This window comes from Crocodylus porosus, unplaced genomic scaffold (assembly GCF_001723895.1).
Source record: "Crocodylus porosus isolate Cpor-Errol unplaced genomic scaffold, CroPor_comp1, whole genome shotgun sequence".
NCBI lineage: Eukaryota > Metazoa > Chordata > Crocodylia > Crocodylidae > Crocodylus > Crocodylus porosus.
This window is the reverse complement of record NW_017728937.1, coordinates 867595-887303: the sequence shown is the minus strand read 5'-3', so window position 1 is coordinate 887303 and position 19709 is coordinate 867595. Positions and strand designations below refer to the sequence as shown.

Genomic DNA, 19709 nt, shown 5'->3' with positions numbered 1-19709 from the left:
GGACCCCACTGGTCACAGGGCACCATGATGAGTGACTGCCATCAATCACAACCCTCTGGGTCCGACCACGAAGCCAATTTCCCAGCCAGCGGAGTGGTATCATGGATGGATACAAACTATTCAGGAAGGAAAGGGAGGAGAGAATAGAAGGAGTTGCGCTGTATGTAAAAGAGCTCCAATATAAAACTGGACGTAGTCCTGTTTAAAAGTCTCTGGGTTAAGGTTAGAGGAGAGAGCAACAAGGGTGATGTTTTGGTGGGTGTCTGCTATAGACCACCAGAACAGGAGGATGAGATGGATAAGACTTTTTTTCAGACAACTAATGAAAGTTTCTAGATCATAGGTTCTCCTGGGGGACTTCAATCACTGTGACATCTGCTGGGAGGGCAGTACAACTGTGAGAGGCAATCCAGGAAACTTTTGGAGAGTGTTAGAGACGAGTTCTTGGTGCAAGTGTTGGAAAGGTCAACTAGGGGCCATGTTCTTCTTGATCTGCTGCTCACAAACAGGGAAGAATGGTTGGGGATTGTAGTAGTGGATGGCAACTTGAGCAGCAGCAACCATGAGATGACTGAGTTCAGGATCCTGAGAAAAGGAAGAAAGGAGAGCAGCCAAGTATGGACCCTGGATTTCTGAAAAAGCATGCTTTGACTCCCTCAGGGAACTGATGGGCAGGTTCCCCTGGCAGAGTAGTTTAAGTGGGGAAAGCAGTACAAGACAGCGGCTTGTATTTTAAAGACACCTTACTAAAGGCACAGGAACAAACCATCCTGATGCGCAGGAAGACTAGCAAATGTGGCAGGTGACAAGTTAGTCTTAGCAGCAAACTCTTCAGTGACCTTAAACACAAAAAGAAAGCTTACAAGAAGAGGAAGCTTGGACAGATGACTAGGGAGGAGTATAAGAATATTGCTCGGGCATGCAGGTAGCAAATTGGGAAAGCCAAAGTGCAACTGGAGTTGCAGCTAGCAAGGGACGTGAAGGGTAACAATAAGGGTTTCTATGTTAGCAACAAAAGGAAGGTCAAAGAAAGTGTGGGTCCCTTACTGGATGTGGGGAAGGCAGCCTAGTGAAAAATGAAGAAGAAAAGGCTGAAGTGCACAGTGCCTTTCTTACCTTGCTCTTCACAGGCAAGGTCAGTTCCCAGATTACTGCACCTGGCAGCACAATTTGAGGAGGTGAGCAGTCCTCGGTGGTGAAAGAACAAGTAGGGGACTCTTTTTAGAAAAGATGAACATGAACAAGTCCATGGGGCTGGATACGGTGCATCAGAGAGTGGCTAATGTGATTGTAGAGCTGCTGACCATTATCTTTGAAAACTCTTGGTGATTTGAAGGAGGTCTCAGACAATTGGAAAAGGGCAAATATAGTATATATCTTTAAGAAGGGGAAGGAGGAGGATCCAGGGAATTACAGATGACAGAACAAGGAGCAGTAGTCTCAAGTTGCAGTAACAGAAGTTTAGGTTGAATATTAGGAAGAAAACTCTCTCGCTAGAACCGTGGTGAAGCACCGAAATGTGTTACCTAGGGAGGTTGTGGAATCACTATCCTTGGAGGCTTTAAGGCCTGGCTCATCAAAGCCCTCACTAGAATAATCTGGTTGGGGATGGTTCCCCATTGAACAGGACACTTTAACTAGCTGACCTCCTGTGATCCCTTCCAACCCTAATTTTCTATGTTTTTGTGAACTAAGAGCTGGAGATCTAATACTCATGTTTGAGTATGGAGAGCCTTTTGTAAAGTCTCATCTTCAAAAACTAAGCTAGCTTGGAATTTAAGATCATTTAAGAGTAGTAGTGCAAGGTATTGAATTAACCCATCTCAGAGGCAGTCAGGTTTGTAGGTGCCACTGCTAGGACAATCATCTCTGCACCTTTCAACTGCCCTGCAACTACAGAGGAAATTATTCATAGCAACTTCAGAAAATCATAAAGCTCCACTGCTTTACTTTACAGTTTCATGTGAGAGTACAGAAAGCTACTCTGTGCCAGAAAGAACATCTTTGTGAAATGACACAACACTTCCTTTTGCAAGGGATAAGTAGACTGCTTTGGCACTGACAGTGTGGGGGGGAAAAAAACATGGCAAAAGGAGAGTTTAGGAACTGAAGGCTGACTTCTCTTATTAATGAAACAGGTTGCTGTGAAGTAGTATTTTAAGTTATGGAACTGCTGTACACAATACCATTTGCTTCATTTATCTGAGTCATAACTAGTGACAGATATTTGCTGTCCTATAATTACCCTGAAAAAAAAATCCAGCTGAGTATAGAGACTCATTATCTTCTTAATAAGGTGTCAGCATATATACAGCTCATTAAATGCTGACATCAGTAAAGTTATTCTCAAGGCAGGAAAAAAGCACTGCATTTTTCCTCTTGGAGAGATAAGTCTACTCCGTCCCTTCAGGGCTGCTACAGGAATGGCTGTACTTTCAAGTCATAGAATCATAGAAAATTAGGGTTGGAAGGGACCTCAGGAGGTTATCTAGTCTAGCCCCTGTTCAAAGCAGAACTGTTCCCAACTAGATCACCCCAGCTTTGTTGAGCTGGGCCTTAAAAACCTCCAAGGATAGAGATTCCACAGTCTCTCAAGATAACCCATTCCATTGCTTCACCACCTGCCTAGTGAGAGTTTTTCCTAATATCCAACCTAAACTTCCCTTGCTGCAATTTGAAACCATTGCTCCTTAGTCTGTTATCTGCCACCACTGAGAACAACCTAACTCCATCCCCTATGGAACCCGCCTTCAGGTAGTTAAAGGCTGCTGTCAAATCCCTCCTCAGTCTTCTCTTTTGCAGATTAAATAATCCTAGTTCCCTCAGCTTCTCCTCGGAAGTCACATTCCCCAGCCCCTAACCATTCTTGTTGCCATCAGCTGGACTGTCTCTGACTTGTACACATCCTTTCTATAGTGAGGGGCCCCAAAACTAGACACAGTGCTCCAGATGTGGACTCACCCATGCTGAATAGAGGGGAAGAATTACTTCCCTCCATCTGCTGGCAATGCTTCTACTAATGCAGCTCAGTATGCTTTTGGCTTTCTTGACAACAAAGGCACACCATTGACTCATATCCAGCTTATTGTCCACTGTAACCCCATGATCCTTTTCTGCAGAAAGAGCTGCTGTTTAACCAGTTTGTCCCAAGCCTGTACTGGTGCATGGGATTGATCGATCCTAAGTGCAGGATTTTGTACTTTGTCCTTGTTGAACCTCATGAGATTTCTTGTGGCCCAATTCTCCAATTTGTCTAAGTCCCTCTGAATCCTAGCCCTACTCTCCAGTACACCTACTGCTCCCCCTAGCTTGGCATCATCTGCAAACTTGCTGAGGGAGCACTCCGTCCCATCTTCCAGATAGTTAATGAAGATGGGGGGTGGGAAACCAGCTCCAGGACTGACCCCTGAGACACTCCAGTTGATATGAGCTGACAACTAGACTTTGAGCCATTGATCACTACCCACTGATCCCGACGATCCAGCCAGCATTCTCTGTACCTTACAACCCATTCACCCAACCCATGCATCCTCAGCTTCCTTGCAAGAATGCTGTAGGAAACTGTACCAGAAGCCTTGCTAAAGTCAAGCTACATTGCAACCACTGCTTTCCTCACATCCACAGGGCCAGTCTTCTTGTAGTAAGCAATCCGGTTGGTCAGGCATGACTTGCCCTTGGTGAATCTATGCTGATTGTTCCCGAGCACTTTCTTCTCCTCCAAGTGTTTAGAAATGGATTCCTTGAGGACCTGCTTCTTGATTTTTCTGGGGACTGAGGTGAGGCTGACTGGTCTGTAGTTCTCTGGATCCTCCTTCTTCACTTTCTTAAAGCTGTGTACTATATTTGCTCTTTTCCTGTTGTCTGGGACCTCCTCTGATCACAAAGAGTTTTCAAAGCTAATGGTCAGCACCTCTACAATCGTCAGCCACTCTTGGATGTGCTGTATCCAGCCCCATGGACTTGTTCACATCCAGCTTTTTCTAAATAGTTCTTAACCTGTTTTTTGCCACAAAGGGCTGCTTATGTCTTCAAACTGTGCTGCCAGGTGCGGTAATCTAGGAACTGACCTTGCCTGTGAAGACCAAAGTAAGAAAGGCATTGAGTACTTCAGCCTTTTCCTCATTCCATATCATTAGGTTGCCTCCCTGCATTCAGTAAGGGACCCACACTTTCCCTGACCTTTCTTTTGTAGCTAATGTACTTGTAGAAACCCTTATTGTTAACCTTCATGTCCCTTGCTAGCTGCAACTCCAGTTGCACTTTGGTTTTCCTGATTTCCTCCCTGCATGTCTGAGCAATACTCCTCCCTAGTCATCTGTCCAGGCTTCCACTTCTTGTAAGCTTTCTTTTTGTGTTTAAGGTCACTGAAGAGTTTTCTGCTAAGCCAAGCTGGTTGCTTGGGAGTCTTCGTGCACATCAGAATGGTTTGTTCCTGTACCCTCAGTAAGGTTTCTTTAAAAGTTCTTGGACTTGGGACTGAACTGGCTGGTGTTGTGCCACATGTGTTACCCTAAAGTGAACAGAGCTGAACTATGGAAAACAAGTAGCGACACATCATGTCAAATGTAATTCATTGGCCTACCCATCATAATTGTTGCAGTGTTGCATTAACAGTAATGATGTTTAGGCATTAATCAATCAACACCAGTAATTTTTGAATATACAGTGTAAATCTGCTATTCCTACAACTTTGGGAAGTTTCCCCAATAAACAAACAATAGTTAAAACCCATTACTAATTTCTGTCAATCTAACTTGTCCCATCGCCACCTTCAGAGAGAAGTACCAGGATAATATAACTTACATTTGTGTGGTTTCAGACCTCTGCCTCCAGCTCTTGCCAAGGGCCAGCTAAGGGCCCAAAAGAATCCAAGTTCCCCAAGGTAAATCCAAATAATTATGGGATGGATCTGAACAGCGATGACTCCACAGATGATGAGAGCCAGCCCCGTAAGCCCATTCCCACCTGGGCCAATGGTAAGTACTAACTTTGTTATACTGGTAGTACAGTTTTATCTTTGAATGCAGGAGACTCCAGGTATGTCTCACTTAGACTTTGGGCTTCCTTCCTAGTTCAGGAGAGTGCATGGAACATCACTGCTGTGTGGTGCTGGAGGAGCTACAGTCTTTTAAGTGCTGTTAGTTTGATACTACTACAAAATCCTCTGCTACCTTGTCTTAAGATAAAGGTCTACAGTATCCAAAAAGAGAAGGTTTGAATCATCATAGGCTAGTTGCTAGAAGGGGAAAAGTGCTTGGGATACCTGTAATGTGAAGAGTGTTTTAGATTGCAGTTCAGTGTGAGGATGGCTATAGATTTTGCATAAAAAGGGATCAAGTGCTTTCCAGATTGAAGGGATTTAGTACTGAACATGCCCACACTAAGCCTAGAAGGAGGAGGATTGCTCCTAGCCTTTTTGGCTTCATATGATAGCTTGCGATTACAGTCTCTTAAGACCTCTGTAATTTAAGTAGCAACCTGACCTGTTGCCTATAAATCTGCTCACATAACTTGGTGGTTATTTTCCCAGGGTCTCAGCTTAATCAAGCTGTTACATACCAGTACTACAACCCTCCAAATACTGACTTGCTCTTCGGAGTTATTGCAAGCCCCAAACTGGAGGACATTTTCTACAAGAACAAGCCGCGGTACTTCAAACGCACAAGTTCTGCTGTCTGGCATTCTCCACCCCTTCCTGGTACCAAACCCACTTTTGGCCTGTCCTACAGCTTCAAAAACTGAGGATGAGGAAAATGTCCATCATGCTGCAGTTTGGCACTTCAGTCTGTCATCTTTTTCAGGTTTTTTCTAATACTGAGATTTTTCTAATACTGAAAACTTCAATTACTTTGGATAGTTGCGTTTTTATAGATAAAGACTTTAAATAAAATGTTCTAGTTTAGTAAATAAGCAGGACCATTCTTCCTGTCTGGAACTGTGCTCTAAGGGGAAGGACACAGGCTTACTGATAAAAACAACCCTACACGTTCTTAATAATGTGACTGCTTTTTTGGTTCTTTTTTGTACCCTATCCCCTTTCATGTTTCATGTGTTGCTGCCAGATTCTGCTAGTCTTCTCTAACTAGTTTACTTTGAGAGACATTTGTAGAACCAACAACCATGGGAAGCGCAGCCATCAAAGGAAGAGCTGATACCTTTGTCACAGTTTGTGTCTTTGAGCTATCTGAATCATCCAAATAACTTTACCTAGGATTTTTATGTGGAGGAGAATCTCTTTTTTAAAAGAGTGTGACTTGCTATGCCAGTGTGGCATGTGCTGTACGTTCACTCTTCTACACAGTGTGGTCTCTGTTACTTTGATCTGAAATTTGATTTTTGTCTTGGTCCAAACAGAACTTTCTATCCTGTTTCATGTGCTTGAATAAACTTATCACCATTCTGACTTTTTTTTTTTTTTTAAATATCTAAATCCACTTCCAGATGTTTCTTTGCTGGACATGCTTCTGAGTTCAGTGCAGTCATCCCAGACAGGAGAAATGTCTCCTGCAGAAGCCATGCACTGAACAAATGACATCTACAGATGTGTTTATTTACTGCCTCTTAGTTGTATACCAAAAGGAGATGGTCCAGCTATGTCGAGTCAGACTGGAAAGGAAGATTCTGTACAGTCCTTTAAGGATTTTGATTTTGCTCACTGCTCTTTTCAGCTAATAGTCTACCTTGACGTCTCCTTTTGTCAGCTGTGCACTGGCTGAACCTAGTTCTCTAGACAACTTGCCCAGGAAGCTGTGGCTGAAGAGGCTGTATAGTCGGATGGTGTAAAAGAGCAGAACTGTGTTCTTCTGAATATACCTGAGCTTTCAAAAGCCTTACACTGTAGATCTCTGCATCTCTTCACTGGCAGTTGCTCTGCAACACACAGTTCTGTGTCCACTAGCTTCTACAGCTGCTGTGCCCAGGAGGAGAAAAGGCTGTTTCCAACAGATTATTTTGTTTGAGGTTTTTGTACGATTCCCTTAGGTCTGTTCCTGACATTGTTGAAGCTGTTCTTGGGAATTGGACATGGAGTAACTGTCCCTTTTGTATAATTTCTTCCATGTTTAAGTCAAAGCAGGTGAAAATGAAATAGTTTGGAACAGTTCATGCCTGAGAAGCAGTCCTATCTCTGCAAGCATCCTCCCTCAATCATGTTTCAGTCAGCCCCTGTGCTGGGGTGAGGTAACTTAAGTAGAGTTGGAAACTGTCAAGCTGAATTTTTGTATGTGCTTTGGAAGCTTTTCACGCTGTCAGCTTGGATTTGAGCTAGGTGAATAGCAGAGCCAGAAGGAAAGGAAGGGCTTTACTGATTAGTATTGCTTTCTTGTTACAGAGGTACATTGACATGTGGATCAGAGGCATACTTCTTCACCAGCTTTCTGAGAGGACTGGTTGTGCTCTTCATTGACTCTCACCCTTTGACAGGTGAATTTGCTTGTTGGTGCTGACCCACTTGCTGACTTGCATAGTCAAGAACTAGACCATGGAGCTCTGCCTCACAGGCTGTGGTTTGACTTGGGAGGGGAGAAGCTGGGAGTAACCTCATGCTGCAGCCAGACTGGGAAACTAAATTTTTAAATGAAAGACGTGCTTAACCCAATTCTCCCAGGGTCATGGAAGTAAAATTAGAACAAGTTCTGACCTGCACTGACCACACCTGCTGAAGTGGGTTAATATCCTTAAACACTTCCCCAAGCACCCACTGCTTCTGTTAGCAATAGCTTTCTTAGCTTTGCTTAAACCTGGCCTTACACTAAGGAAACGGCAATAATGGAAACAGTTGTAACTTCTACTTTAAAATGAGCAACAGTTGAGGTCTGTGTTCATTTACCTTCCCTTGCATCCACAGGATTCAGGGCTGCTTTAAATTAGCCCCCTTAACCGGGAGATGGGAGGGTGGGCACCTGGTATCACTTCGTCTATACTAGTGATCCTGCCATTTTAGCCAAATAAGTGATAGTGATCATTTCCTGCAGTTCACAGCTAAGGTTACAGAGCTCTTCAGGCATGAGGGAGCTGTCAACTCTAGGCAGGGGAACTCAAAACTTCTTTTCTCTCTTCTCATGTAGAGCTGCTGTTACTGGTAAATGCATGTAATGAAGGACCTGTGGTACAATGGGCCTTGGCAGGAAGGAGCCTCATGGTGGAGGTGCCATGGAGCCAGCAGGGGTCACAAGCTGTACATCCACAATATAAGGATGAGCGTGATAGTGCAAAATACTGTCAAATGCACAAACTAAACTGAATTCAGCCACACCTAAAGATAATTAGACTTATCTTGTGGGCTTGTCTACATAGGAAAGTCAGTGTGGAGTAAACTAGGGTGTGCATTTAAAATGTAATCGTTATCCTGCACTAACACTATGTAGGGCAACTCATTTTGCAGAGAGCATCTGTATAATCTTTTTTGATTAAGCTAAAATGCAGAAAGTCACTCTTAGCCTGGAATCCGAGTAATCGCATAGGGAGTTATGGTGGAATAGATATTCCATTTTAAATTCTGATAAGCCTTAGTTACAGGAAGTACTCAGTTTTTGGACAGCCATTTTTAGGACAACTTTTTTTCTTTCTTTCTTTGCTTCCCCAGAAGCTATCCCATTAACAGGTTGGAAGCAAAATAGCAAAGTAAGTGCGATGAGCATAGTGAGCTTTTACCTAAAATGGGGGAAGCTTTCCTTTCATTTCTTGCCCTGATGAACCTTCTCCAGGTCCCTGTTATTGTTCTACATCTGATTTTAAAAGCCCCAGAACTCCCCTCCCCCCCCCCCTTCCAAAATCAAACTCTTCTTACCCATAGAAGTTCACTGTGACATAATGAGTCGTAGGGGGAAGCTGGCTGAGGAAGTGAGTGTGAAGAAGGTTGTTCGGATATTGACCTTAAAAGTACAAGCTGATCTCTCCCACCCCAGATTTATGACTGTTTCCTGTCCTGTTCAACTTGAGACATTTGCACATTTCTAAATAGCTGCACAATACATGGCATGGAAAAATAAGTGCGAGAGAGGGTCCACTATCGTAACATTTAGCAAAATCAGTTTTCTTTGTCCTGCCAAGTCAAGTAGCTGGATGGGGACTGGATGTACCTTGCATAGATATGGTGCTGCCTCCCAAATCTGTACTCAACATCCAACTCAGCAGCCTCCAGCAAAGAATAGTGGTCCCCTGACTACCTTCATTACCAGCAAACTCCAGTGTGCTGGAAGGGACCTCACACACTCATTGGGTCCAGCCCCCTGCACTTGGGCAGGAAAGACTGCTGGGTTTGATAGATATGTGACAAGGTTCTTGGCTGAAAAAAGCACTTGAGATTGATGGTGGCCTGTAGTGTTCTAGCTACCTGTGTTTGGAGGTTCTAGGTCAGGGATGGGCAAAATACACACTGCGAGCTGATTAGCACAGCGTGTCAATTAATTGTATTTGGCCCATGGCTCACCCTACCACCTCCTTTCCCTTCCACACACACACTATACAAGAGTAAGGCTTTATTTTGGGGTATTATGTAATCACATCTATACACATTACTGAAAAAAAAAAAACATTAATCGGGACAACAATTATTTTTTAGAAGTAAAATTAAAATACATTATAGTAGATATTTGATTTTTAGTATATAATATGTTTTTATCTGTAATTTGTTAAAATGAATATCTTCTAAAAGATTGTGTGCATAGCCTTCAACAGCTCACCAAAACTTCTTAAGTGGCCTGTCAGCTGAGATTATTGCCTTAATGTAGGTGAAGAATAGGAACAAAAAGCCTCATGTATAGGCTGGGCTTTTCATGCTCAGCTAAACAGTGGCCACATTTGTCCATCCTGCCAGTCATACAGTTGCTTGTGACTTCTAGTGCATAGTGTGAGGTCTAGTGATTTTTGCATAATCATGATGAGAGTCTCTGCTCATTCTAGAAGACTGAGTCACTCCCTCCCAACTTTATTTCAGTTGCCCAACTAGCGCCTCCTGACTTGTGAAACATTTTTTACAAATGGACAAATAGTGCTTTGTAAGAGCAAACCTTTCTTACAATAGCCATTTCCTCATACAGGCGATTTAAGATTCTAGGTTAGGGTAATCATTAATGATATCCAGAGTTCTGTGTAAGCATCTTCAGTGTCACATGGAGTGAGACAGGAACTCAAGAGGTGGCTAAGGCAATCTGTACCTCTTCACCAACTCTTTATCTAAGTTGGGAGAGCTGTTCAATCACAATTTCTGTTTTTGGTAGCTAACAAGGAAACTATCATTTCAGTCCAGTTCTTCGGGGATAGATCTAGGTATCTCAAAAAATATAACAGCAGGCATGAGTTGACACGCTGATCAGTAAATCCCTGAGGAGCCGGAGAGAGGCGAGCTGTAGGATGAACTTCCATTATCTGTGCTATTCCTGCTGTAGAATAAACACTTAGTCATTCTAATGCACAATTGTTTGCTGTATGCTGCCTCTCTCGTAAGTGGTTTCTTCCATTGTGAGAGGATTGTCTAAAGCCAGGGCAGATGGGTGGTTGTCTAATTTCACTGTGGATATTTCCATTGATGGGGGGTTCTTCACATTTCCTAAGCTGGTTTTTAATTTTCAACGTGTTTTCCTTGTCACTACTGCTCTTTATTATATGCCCAATTTCAGTGATCAATTTAGAATAAGATGCTTCCGTTTCTTTTTGAACATGCCTTGTATGAGAAGAATAGAAGAGGTTAAAATACAGTAGACCCCCATTTTACATGTATTTGACTTACCCATGTCTCGCATTTATGTGAATTAATATTAACACCCAAACAGAAAAATACACCCCAAGATGCGTGTCATTCGCACATATACACAAACGCCTTGTGAGATGTGCAGACTGAGTCAAATGGAGTTACGCACAGCTTGGGTTTCCCAGCAGGAGTCTGGGGGCTCGCTCAGTCTCAGTGTCACCATTGTGGCAGCAGCATTCATTAAGTGTTCAAGATGAGTGCTTCTAGTAGTGATTCTACAAGTGCTTCTGCCTCTACAAGGAAAAGAAAAACTATAACTTTGGAAGAAAAACTTGAAGTTGTAAAGAGCTATGAAAGAGGTGAGAAGACAAAGGAAATTAGGTGTGCTACAGGGCTCAGTGAGTCAACTCTCTGTACAATTAGGGACAATCGGAGAAAATTAAGGAGTCCTGTAAGAGTGCTACATATTTATCTACTGCCCTTGTTTCATTAACAAGGTTGGCTATCATGGAGAAAATGGAATGCATGTTGACAACATGGATTGAGCACCAGAATCAAGAACATGTGCTGTTTTCGACTCAGGTGATTCAAACAAAGGCATGCAGCATTTATAAAGTGTTAAAACATGATGATCCGGAAGCCAAGCCATTTAATGCAAGTGCGAGATGGTTTGATAGATTTAAAGCATGGCATGGATGTCATAATCTCAAACTGATGGGGGAAGCAGCAGCTGCTGACAAAAGTGCTGCAGATAAATTTCCTTCAATCCTACAGGCTGCCATTGAGGAAGGAAGCTATGATCCGAGGCAAGTTTTCAACTTGGATGAAACCAGACTCTTCTGGAAATGGATTCTGAGTCGAACATTTATCTCGGTCAAGGAGAAAACCTCCCCAAGGTTCATGGCCAAGAAGGATCGCAGCACACTGCTGCTTGGAGCGAACGCAGCTGGCGACTTCAAGCTCAAACCGTTTGTGGTTTACCACACTGAAAACCCTCAGGCACATAAAGTTTATGCAAAAGGACATCTGCCTGTTTATTGGAGAGCCAACCAGGAAGGGGTTACTGGATCATTGTTTGAAGGTTAGTTTTCCAGTCTGCTGCATTTGAAATTGAGGGCTTATTGTGATAGGCAAGATCTGCCTTTCAAAATTCTACTGCTTCTTGATAATGCTCCAGGACACCCCACGAGCCTTGGCGACCTCAGTGAGAACATTAAGGTGCTGTTCTTGCCATGGAATACAACATTACGTATCCAGCCCATGGATCAGGCTGTTATTCAAGCTTTCAAGAGCTATTATCTACAGAGGGCCTTCAAGAAACTTATCAATGAGACAGAGTCAAAGGAAAAGACAAATGTCAAAGAATTTTGAAAGAAATTAAACATCAAGAGGGCCATAGACATAATCAGAGACGCCTGGAATAATGTTATGCAGCAGTGCCTTAATGGTGTCTGAAAAAACATCTGGCCTGCTGTTGTGAATGATTCACGAGGCTTTGCTGCTGACAGATTTATCAGTGATGCAAGGCATGAGATTGTTGAAATGGCTGAGAGTGTGAGCTTTGAGCAGGTCGTAGAATCACAGAAACACTGAGTCGGAAGGGACCTAGACAGATCATCTAGTCCGATCCCCTGCCGTGGGCAGGAAGGAGCACTGGGGGTGGCAGGGATCATAAGACCCCAGCCAGGTGCCTATCCAGTCTCCTCTTGAAGACCTCCAGGGAAGGTGAGAGCACCACCTGTCTGGGAAGCCTATTCTAGGCTCTGGCCACCCTTACCATGAAGTAGTTCTTCCTCATATCTAACCTAAACCTATCCTCCCTCACCTTGTGGCCATTGTTCCTGGTGACTCCAAGGAGGGCCCTGGTGAACAGACTTTCCCCGAGTCCCTGCTGGTGGCCCCTGATAAAGTTGTAAGCAGCCACGAGATCCCCCCTCAGTCTCCTCTTGCGGAGACTGAAGAGATTTCAGGTCCCTCAGCCTCTCATAGGGCTGGCCATGGAGGCCCCCAACCATACGCGTGGCCTCCTCTGGACCCTCTCCCGGTTCTCCATGTCCCTCTTGAAGTGCGGCGCCCAGAACTGAATGCAGTACTCCAGTTGCGGCCTGACCAGTGCCGCATAGAGGGGGAGCAAGACCTCTCTGGCCCTGTTAGTGATGCCCCTGTTGATGCATGACAGGGTGTGGTTGGCTCTGCCTGCTTCATCATATTCATCCTGGAGTCAATCCTGACTCCAAGATCCCTCTGTGCTGCTGAGAGTGTCAGCCCCTAACCTATAATCAACCAGGAAAATGTGGCTGAGCTTTTTGATTCCCATAGGGAGGAACTCCCAAACAAGGACTTTCTTGAGCTGGAAGAGCCCATGGAAAAAATAAAAGGCCCTCCCCCCAAGTTCTCATGATGAAAGGCATGGCTGATGCAGTCAAACTTTTGGATGGTTACCTAGCCTCCTTTTGATGAAAACGACCCCAATCATGAAAGAAGTACTAAGGTTGCCTGGCTGATGAAGAATGCAAATGCCTGCTACATGGAGCTTTACAGGGAGAAGCAGCACTGCTCGGTGCAGTCTTCCTTGCAAAAGTTCTTCAGGAAGCGGGACAGCACTACCTTGACTCAAACAACTGACTCTCAGCCCTCCACTTCTGGGGAAGAGCCAGCCACTTCTGGGGGAGAGAGATCACCGCCATCTTTTGATTTGTTCGACCTGGATGAAGATTCATCTCATTGATTGAAGATTGTTGTACAGTATGCCCATTTTGTTGTTTTTGTGTGCATTTCTTAAAATGTAACTGGATAAGTATGTTTACAATATGTTTTTGTAACATAATAAATAAAGTATTAGTTGAAAGTTTTATTTTGGTACCTTTGGTGTATCATAAATGTGAAGTCTAAGGAATGCAACCCCTCACTTTTTCTATTATTTCCTATGGGAAAATTCACCTCAAGTCACGCGAATTTGATTATACATGAGGTTTCTCAGAAACACAATATACACGTAAATCGGGAGTCTACTGTAGCTAAAGCAACATGCTGAATGCCTAACTGTCATGAGATGGTGATTAAGTACATGCGTCACTCCTGTGAAGCAGGACCACTGCCTCCTGCTTCCTTTCTGTTTGCTCTGTTCCACATTCATTTTGAAAACATCCTAAACATTTACCCAGAGGTGTCCTTGATGAAATGGAAGTGTAAGTAAAGCAGCTGAAGATGAGCAGCAGGACCCCTAACCCTTCAATAACTATATTAGATTCTGAAAGTTTTTACCAAAATGCTATTTTAGCTTTATAAAAAAAAGAAAAGGCAAAGATGGAGGAAAGACCACAGCCCTGCTGCCCTTTACAAACTTCAAGGGTATGCAAAAAGTAAGGAAGAAGGTTTTTTCTTGAGGAACTGGAAACTTTACTTAACTGTTCTTGGCCTTAGTCATAGTTGTTTGCATTATCTTTACATTGACATGAAACCTACTGCTGTTTAAGCTCGCACATAACCATAAGAATGAAGCAGTGACAAGAAGATCAAAGTTCTTAGCCCAGACGGAAAAGCTGACATGCCAGACCAGACCTGTAAGTAGGCTGGTTACCATCTGGGAGATCAGAAGACCACAGGAGCCCCTCTGACAACAAAAGCCATTACATGGAAGCCAAAAAGATGATGCTCCTATATTACCAGACTTAATATTAGAGTTTAGGAAGTGGCACTGAATTAATGAATGTTTGAACAAGAATAGTCCATTCTCTGAAGAGAGCATTTATTGAGCACAGCAATTTTCAAGTTCAAGCACATGACAAAGAACAACAGAAAAACCTGGCCTATGCTAAGACACAGCCCAGTAAAACACAGTGATAGCACACACAACTTAGCCCAACTTAAAATGCAAAGTAATAAGCCCAAAAAAGACAACAAATTTTTTTTTTAAGAAACTTTTCATGTTCCCAGCCAAATCAAGTCCAAATCCATGAGTCAGTCCAGAGCCATACATGGGACTACAACCAGCAAACATCCTCCACCCCCACCAGGGGCTTCAGATGTTTCCAACACCTTTTGGTGAGCATCCTATGTACAAGGCCAAGCCTGAAAACCTTGCACAGGTCTTATGTAATCCTGAGGGCAGTGTCTCCTTTCAACCAAGTATTTAGAAAAGTCTTTCTGGGGGATCCACAGGTCATATTAGGTGATGAGGAGAACCCACAGGCCTCATCTTTGCCTGGGTTTTTATAGGTGAATCTGCATTTCCTGCTCCCCCTTGGGTGCCTTGACTGTACCACGCTTTCCACATCCCTCACGTATCACACACCCTTCATGACTCTCATGTATTCAGTGTCTCTGTCTCTTCTCAGGTATTCCCTTTATAGGTTCTGGTTTGAAATGTAAATGTAGTTGTCTGCTTTATGTCACCAGCCTGTTTAAGCAGTCTAGTGACCCTCCCCTTCTACCTCAGGTCTGTCATGTAGCTTCAGCTGACACTTGTGATGACTCTGCCAGGTCTTTGCCAACAGCTGTGGCACTTATTTTGGAAATATTGTATTGCTTGCTATAGGTGCTTGCAATGGCTAGGTCTGGGCTTGGTCCAACATCTGGTGGAGTTTATTGGCTATGATGGGCTTTGGATCAGACCCCAAATATTTATATTAAACTGCCCTTTTGTCCATGTACTGCCTGATCAAAGCCAGGCTGAGGCCACTATAACCTGTGGGTTTTGGAGCAGGTCACAGAGCCAACGTGGCTTGCATATGTGGCTCTTTCATCAACAGAGATGGTGACACTCACGTAGGTGAGCCCTACCTTCCCTTCACAGACACGTCCCCCAGAAGAAAATAAATGTGTTGCATTGTTCCTGTCATATCTGGTATGCTGGGGCCCACCCTGGTTGTGGCCTTTTTGGCATTATTGTAACATAAATATTAACCATAAGGTACAAAATGCAAACCATTTCAGGACGATGTTGAAGCCTAAGTGCTTTGCATGGGATGCCTTGAGGCCAGCAGGGAAGGCGCTCCATAACTACACAGATGATGTTTCTTCAGTCATTCTCCCCTCCGCTTATAGCTTTCCACAGCTGAGCTGTTTTTTTTCTTTTTTTTCCTGTTATCGTATTACCACCTGCAAAGAATACAGCTTAAGCTATGTGCAGCAGCCCTCATTCTAAGGAGGAGGGGAATATTGGTTTTAACATTACACTGGCTTCTTCCAAACTGAGGATTTCAGGTCTTCCTTACCTCAGATTGTCTATGACATTTGCAGCCTCTGCATCATCTTGCCTGTACTCATATCTCAGTTCAGGCCAGAGGAGTGATGACAGTCTTTTATATCGCATGTTATATCTGTTTGATTGGATATAATTTGACTCCTTGGAACATGTCATGTGTTGCTTCTCTTAGTGACGCTTGTCACTTGTAAGGTCTTTGGCAAGTGTGCTGTCCAGAGGAATCTTGTGAGGAAGTTAGAGGCCCGTCTGCAATACAAAGAAACTTCCCTTGCTTTAGTCATCTTTCCATAAGCTGATAAATGAAATCAGCCCTACTTCCCTAATGATATTTCTACATGCCACCTTATGACATGGACATGGGAGCAGACAGGGTGAAAGGGAATTTCTAGGCAGTGCTCGGGGCAGGGACAAAAGCCTCCTGGAGCAGCTGCTACCACTGCAATTCTGCTTACCAGTGATTTGTATAATGAGTAGGATGTGGTTTTTCCTGACAGCAGCTGCATATTAAACAGGGCTGACTCAGCTTGCAGCCTGGGTTGACCACAGCTCTGTGCCAGTCCTCACCTCACTAAAAGTTTCCTTGTAATTATAGACATTAACCTTGCTTTTTACCACCTAGCTGTCCATCTACTGGGGAACTGCAAGAAAATTAGGGTTTACCAGCCACCATGACCAGACAAGAAGCTGATTATACAAAAGCAAAGTGATAGTCCAACAGAAGGAAGAACAGACCTTGCCTCCTGATAAGAAAACTGAAGCCAGCCAACATGTTAATAATCTTGCATGCATAATGAAAGAAGGGAAACTCAGAGTCAAAAACCCCATGAACCTCTCATTTTGGAGACCTTCAGTTATATTTTGTTCAGACTACAATTTCAGTGTGTCTGCTATGCGTTGAATCAATTCTTTGGGCAATTACAAGCTATTACAAACTAGGTGAAAATCCTAGCATGGTTGCAAGTCACTGCTTGGGATGTATCTAGGGATAGAAGAGCAGGGTGTGCACAAAGGTCTTGTTCTAAAAGTATGTTAAAGTAAAAAAAAAAAAAAAAAAAAGACAGAGGAATTTAAGAGAGTTCCTAGCATGCTGTGACTGTCTGCATCCAATCTCATCAGCTTTTTTTCTGAAGGCCACCATTCACTGCACTTTAGCAGTAGCTGTTCCTGGGATCCAACTCTTTGTTCTACAGAAGTCAGTAACGAAACCTCTGTTGATTTCAGTAGGGATAGGATTATGGGGACCTCCTTTCAGAAAGGAATGCAAATTGTACTACAGCAATACAGAGCAAGGACTCTTTCCTGATTGTATATTGTAAACTTTCCTAGTTTAGTCACTTCGTCCATGGACAGTTCAGTTATGCCTTCATGGGGCAAGGAACAGAGTGGATCACCTGGCTGTTATGAGAATTTAAATGCCAGAAGTAAAAAGTCATGGCCTAGGTTTTAAAAAAATGACTCAGGATTTGGGGAAGCCTCTATTTTGGGTTGCTTAACCTGAGACACTTTTCAGGTTGCTCAGAGAAGAGGTGCATAACGTGTTTTGAATATCAGGGTTTTTATGATATTTCAAACAGCAAGCATAAGTTGAGACACCCCAAATCACTAATCACTTTTTTAAATTAGTATTGGTGTTTTTACTTGGTTAGTTAAGGGTTTTTGCTTGTTTTTTGTGGGGTTTCTTTTTTTTTTTTTTTGGTGAGGGGATGGTTTGGTTGCAGAGATATTTTGGTGGAGGGCCTAACAGAAATCCCAAGGATGAAAATTATGTCTCCAGTGTCAGTTGTGTACACCTGTCCCTCTGTAAAAATACAGTGCCATGGCTGTTTATGCATAAAATTCTTGAGTGAACAACAGCCTCGCTTTCCCTTGGGCATTGTTAAATATTTCTGTGGGTGGGTCTACACATGCAATTAATGCACACAAATAAACTCTGGAGCTTATTGCTCCAGAGTTTTTTGCTCCCGTGTGTGCAGTTTGAACGTGTATCTGCATATTGCTCCAGAGTTTATTCATGTGCAGCACATGGAGCCCAGTAGGAGCAGCCCAAGCTGGCAGGGGACCCTGGGGGTCAAAGTGCCAGCTCATGACTGCTCTGACCAGGTTCCACATACAGCAGAGGGGCTGACCGAGGCATGAGGATGCTTCAATATAGGGGTTGCCTGCTGGCTAGCCCCACCCTGAAGTACCCTGTGCCCCAGCCAGCCAGGGCAACATCCACATGTGTGCTGCTGCACATAAACCCTCTGCAGCAGGGTAGTACTTGTAAAATGTAAGTACTACCCTGCTGTGGAGTTTATTAGTTTCATGCACCCTAATAGGGGTGCACATGTAGATACCAAGAGATTTACTGTGCAGTTAATTAGTCATCTGCACAGTAATGTAGATGTGCCGTGTGATGCTGCAAAAAAGAGTTTGGCCAACAGAGAATCAGAAACCAGCCTGAACTGCTGCCTCCTCTACAGTAAATTTGAGGAAAATCCCTCCAGCTCTCTTTTCTTCCACACCCAGAAAATAACCAAACCACTGAGTATATGTAATTGTCACATTTTGTCTCATGAAATGGGTTAAGAAAGAGAACCGTACCAGGGAGTTCTCTGGCAGTTCCTATAAGAAACACTTCCTGCTACAGAGAACTTGTCTCATGGCTTTATAATTGTGATGTATAACCTAAGCTGTGGTTCTCAACTTTTTTGGACTCAAGGCACCCCCCAGAAAATGCCAACTCGTAGTTTTCATTATTTTTTGACTATGGAAACTCAGAACGCAAGAAAGATCACAACAGGTCAGAATATATTTAACTCTACAGATTCCTATAGTATTTACCGGAATCCAAATTAATTTGAATTTAAAACATCCCCCCAGTAGTTAGATTTTATTCATGGAAAGTGATGAATTGTTTATCATTTTCCATGTACAGAATCTAAATACTGGGGATCAACTTAAACTCATCCCTCCCCCCAGCACTGCAGTGGGAGACAAGCTGCCAGATGTCCACCCCTTGTCCCCACTGCCTGCTGCCCTTGCCCCTTCCCCACTGTACTTGTGCCTGCCCTCTTGTCACTTTTTCCCCCCTGCCCCTTGCCTCCACAATGCTGCCACCCCTGCTGCTTGGCCCCTGCCTCCCTACTGCCAGCTGCCCCATCTCTTGCCCCTACTGTGCCTGTCCCTGCCTCCTGCTCCCTATCTTTGGTACCTGCCCCCAACTGGCCACTTGCCCCACTCTTTGCTGCTTACCTGCTGCAGTGGCTCTGGCTCCAGGGCAGTCAGTGGCAATGGCCCTGGACCTGGCTCAGCCCAGCCAGGCAGAAGTAATGGTGGCAGCTCCAAACCCAGCTGGGTCAGGGCCAGAGCTGAAGGTAAGTGCTGAGGGAGGTGGCAAGTGGCCAGGGCGGGATAGATGGCTGGACAGGCAAGCTGCATGCTGTGTCTCCCTTGCATGCCCCTACTCCCATCATGTGCCCCCCTTCCCTCCCACTGCATGATTTCCCCTGGACTCTCCCTGCTGTTTACCTCCACCCCTGCCACACAAGCCACCCTGGCTCAGGGCAGACAGCTGCTGAGGCAGTGGTTTGCCCTAACCTGGCTACAGAGCCAGGGCTACAGCAGCCACCTGCCCCAGCCTGGTGCCTAAATTGAAGATTAGGCTTTTTTCTCCATGGGCCACATCCACATAAGTACGGATATTTCTTTCCCTGGGTACAAGTAGCAGCAGCACACCTTGTGCCACTGTAAGCTGGGCATGGGGAATGCCCATGCCACATGCCCTCTGGCTCACAGCAGGTTTCCCTGGGTGGGGTAGGGAAGGATGAGGCC

The 19709-nt window shown here is 44.1% G+C and overlaps 2 protein-coding genes across 5 annotated transcripts in view; both read left to right on the top strand.

Annotated features, from left to right (window-relative positions):
• The window catches only part of LOC109318153 (inner centromere protein-like), a 39554-nt gene extending 32132 nt beyond the window's left edge, over positions 1–7422 (top strand). For all 4 annotated transcript variants that reach the window (XM_019547216.1, XM_019547217.1, XM_019547218.1 and 1 more), the window contains 2 exons: positions 4820–4976; positions 5531–7422. In XM_019547216.1, the coding sequence (XP_019402761.1) occupies positions 4820–4976; positions 5531–5742 (369 nt within the window). In that variant the 3' untranslated portion in view covers positions 5743–7422. The remainder of the gene's footprint in view (positions 1–4819; positions 4977–5530) is intronic.
• Positions 5741–12334, top strand: LOC109318155. Its single transcript, XM_019547222.1, has 4 exons — positions 5741–5857; positions 7331–7422; positions 11184–11272; positions 11465–12334. Exons 1-4 carry the CDS (start codon positions 5745–5747, stop codon positions 11774–11776), a joined length of 606 nt encoding a protein of 201 aa, XP_019402767.1. The 5' UTR covers positions 5741–5744; the 3' UTR covers positions 11777–12334.
• The last annotated feature ends 7375 nt before the right edge of the window (positions 12335–19709 follow it).

Bases quoted from the DNA above. Each gene is read 5' to 3' on its own strand.
- LOC109318155 (XM_019547222.1), top strand. From the start codon at position 5,745: ATGAGGAAAATGTCCATCATGCTGCAGTTTGGCACTTCAGTCTGTCAT. The intron at 5,858-7,330 runs TTGCGTTTTTAT...TTCTTGTTACAG, and splicing joins ACTTCAATTACTTTGGATAG to AGGTACATTGACATGTGGAT. The intron at 11,273-11,464 runs GTGATTCAAACA...TCAATCCTACAG, and splicing joins ATGTGCTGTTTTCGACTCAG to GCTGCCATTGAGGAAGGAAG.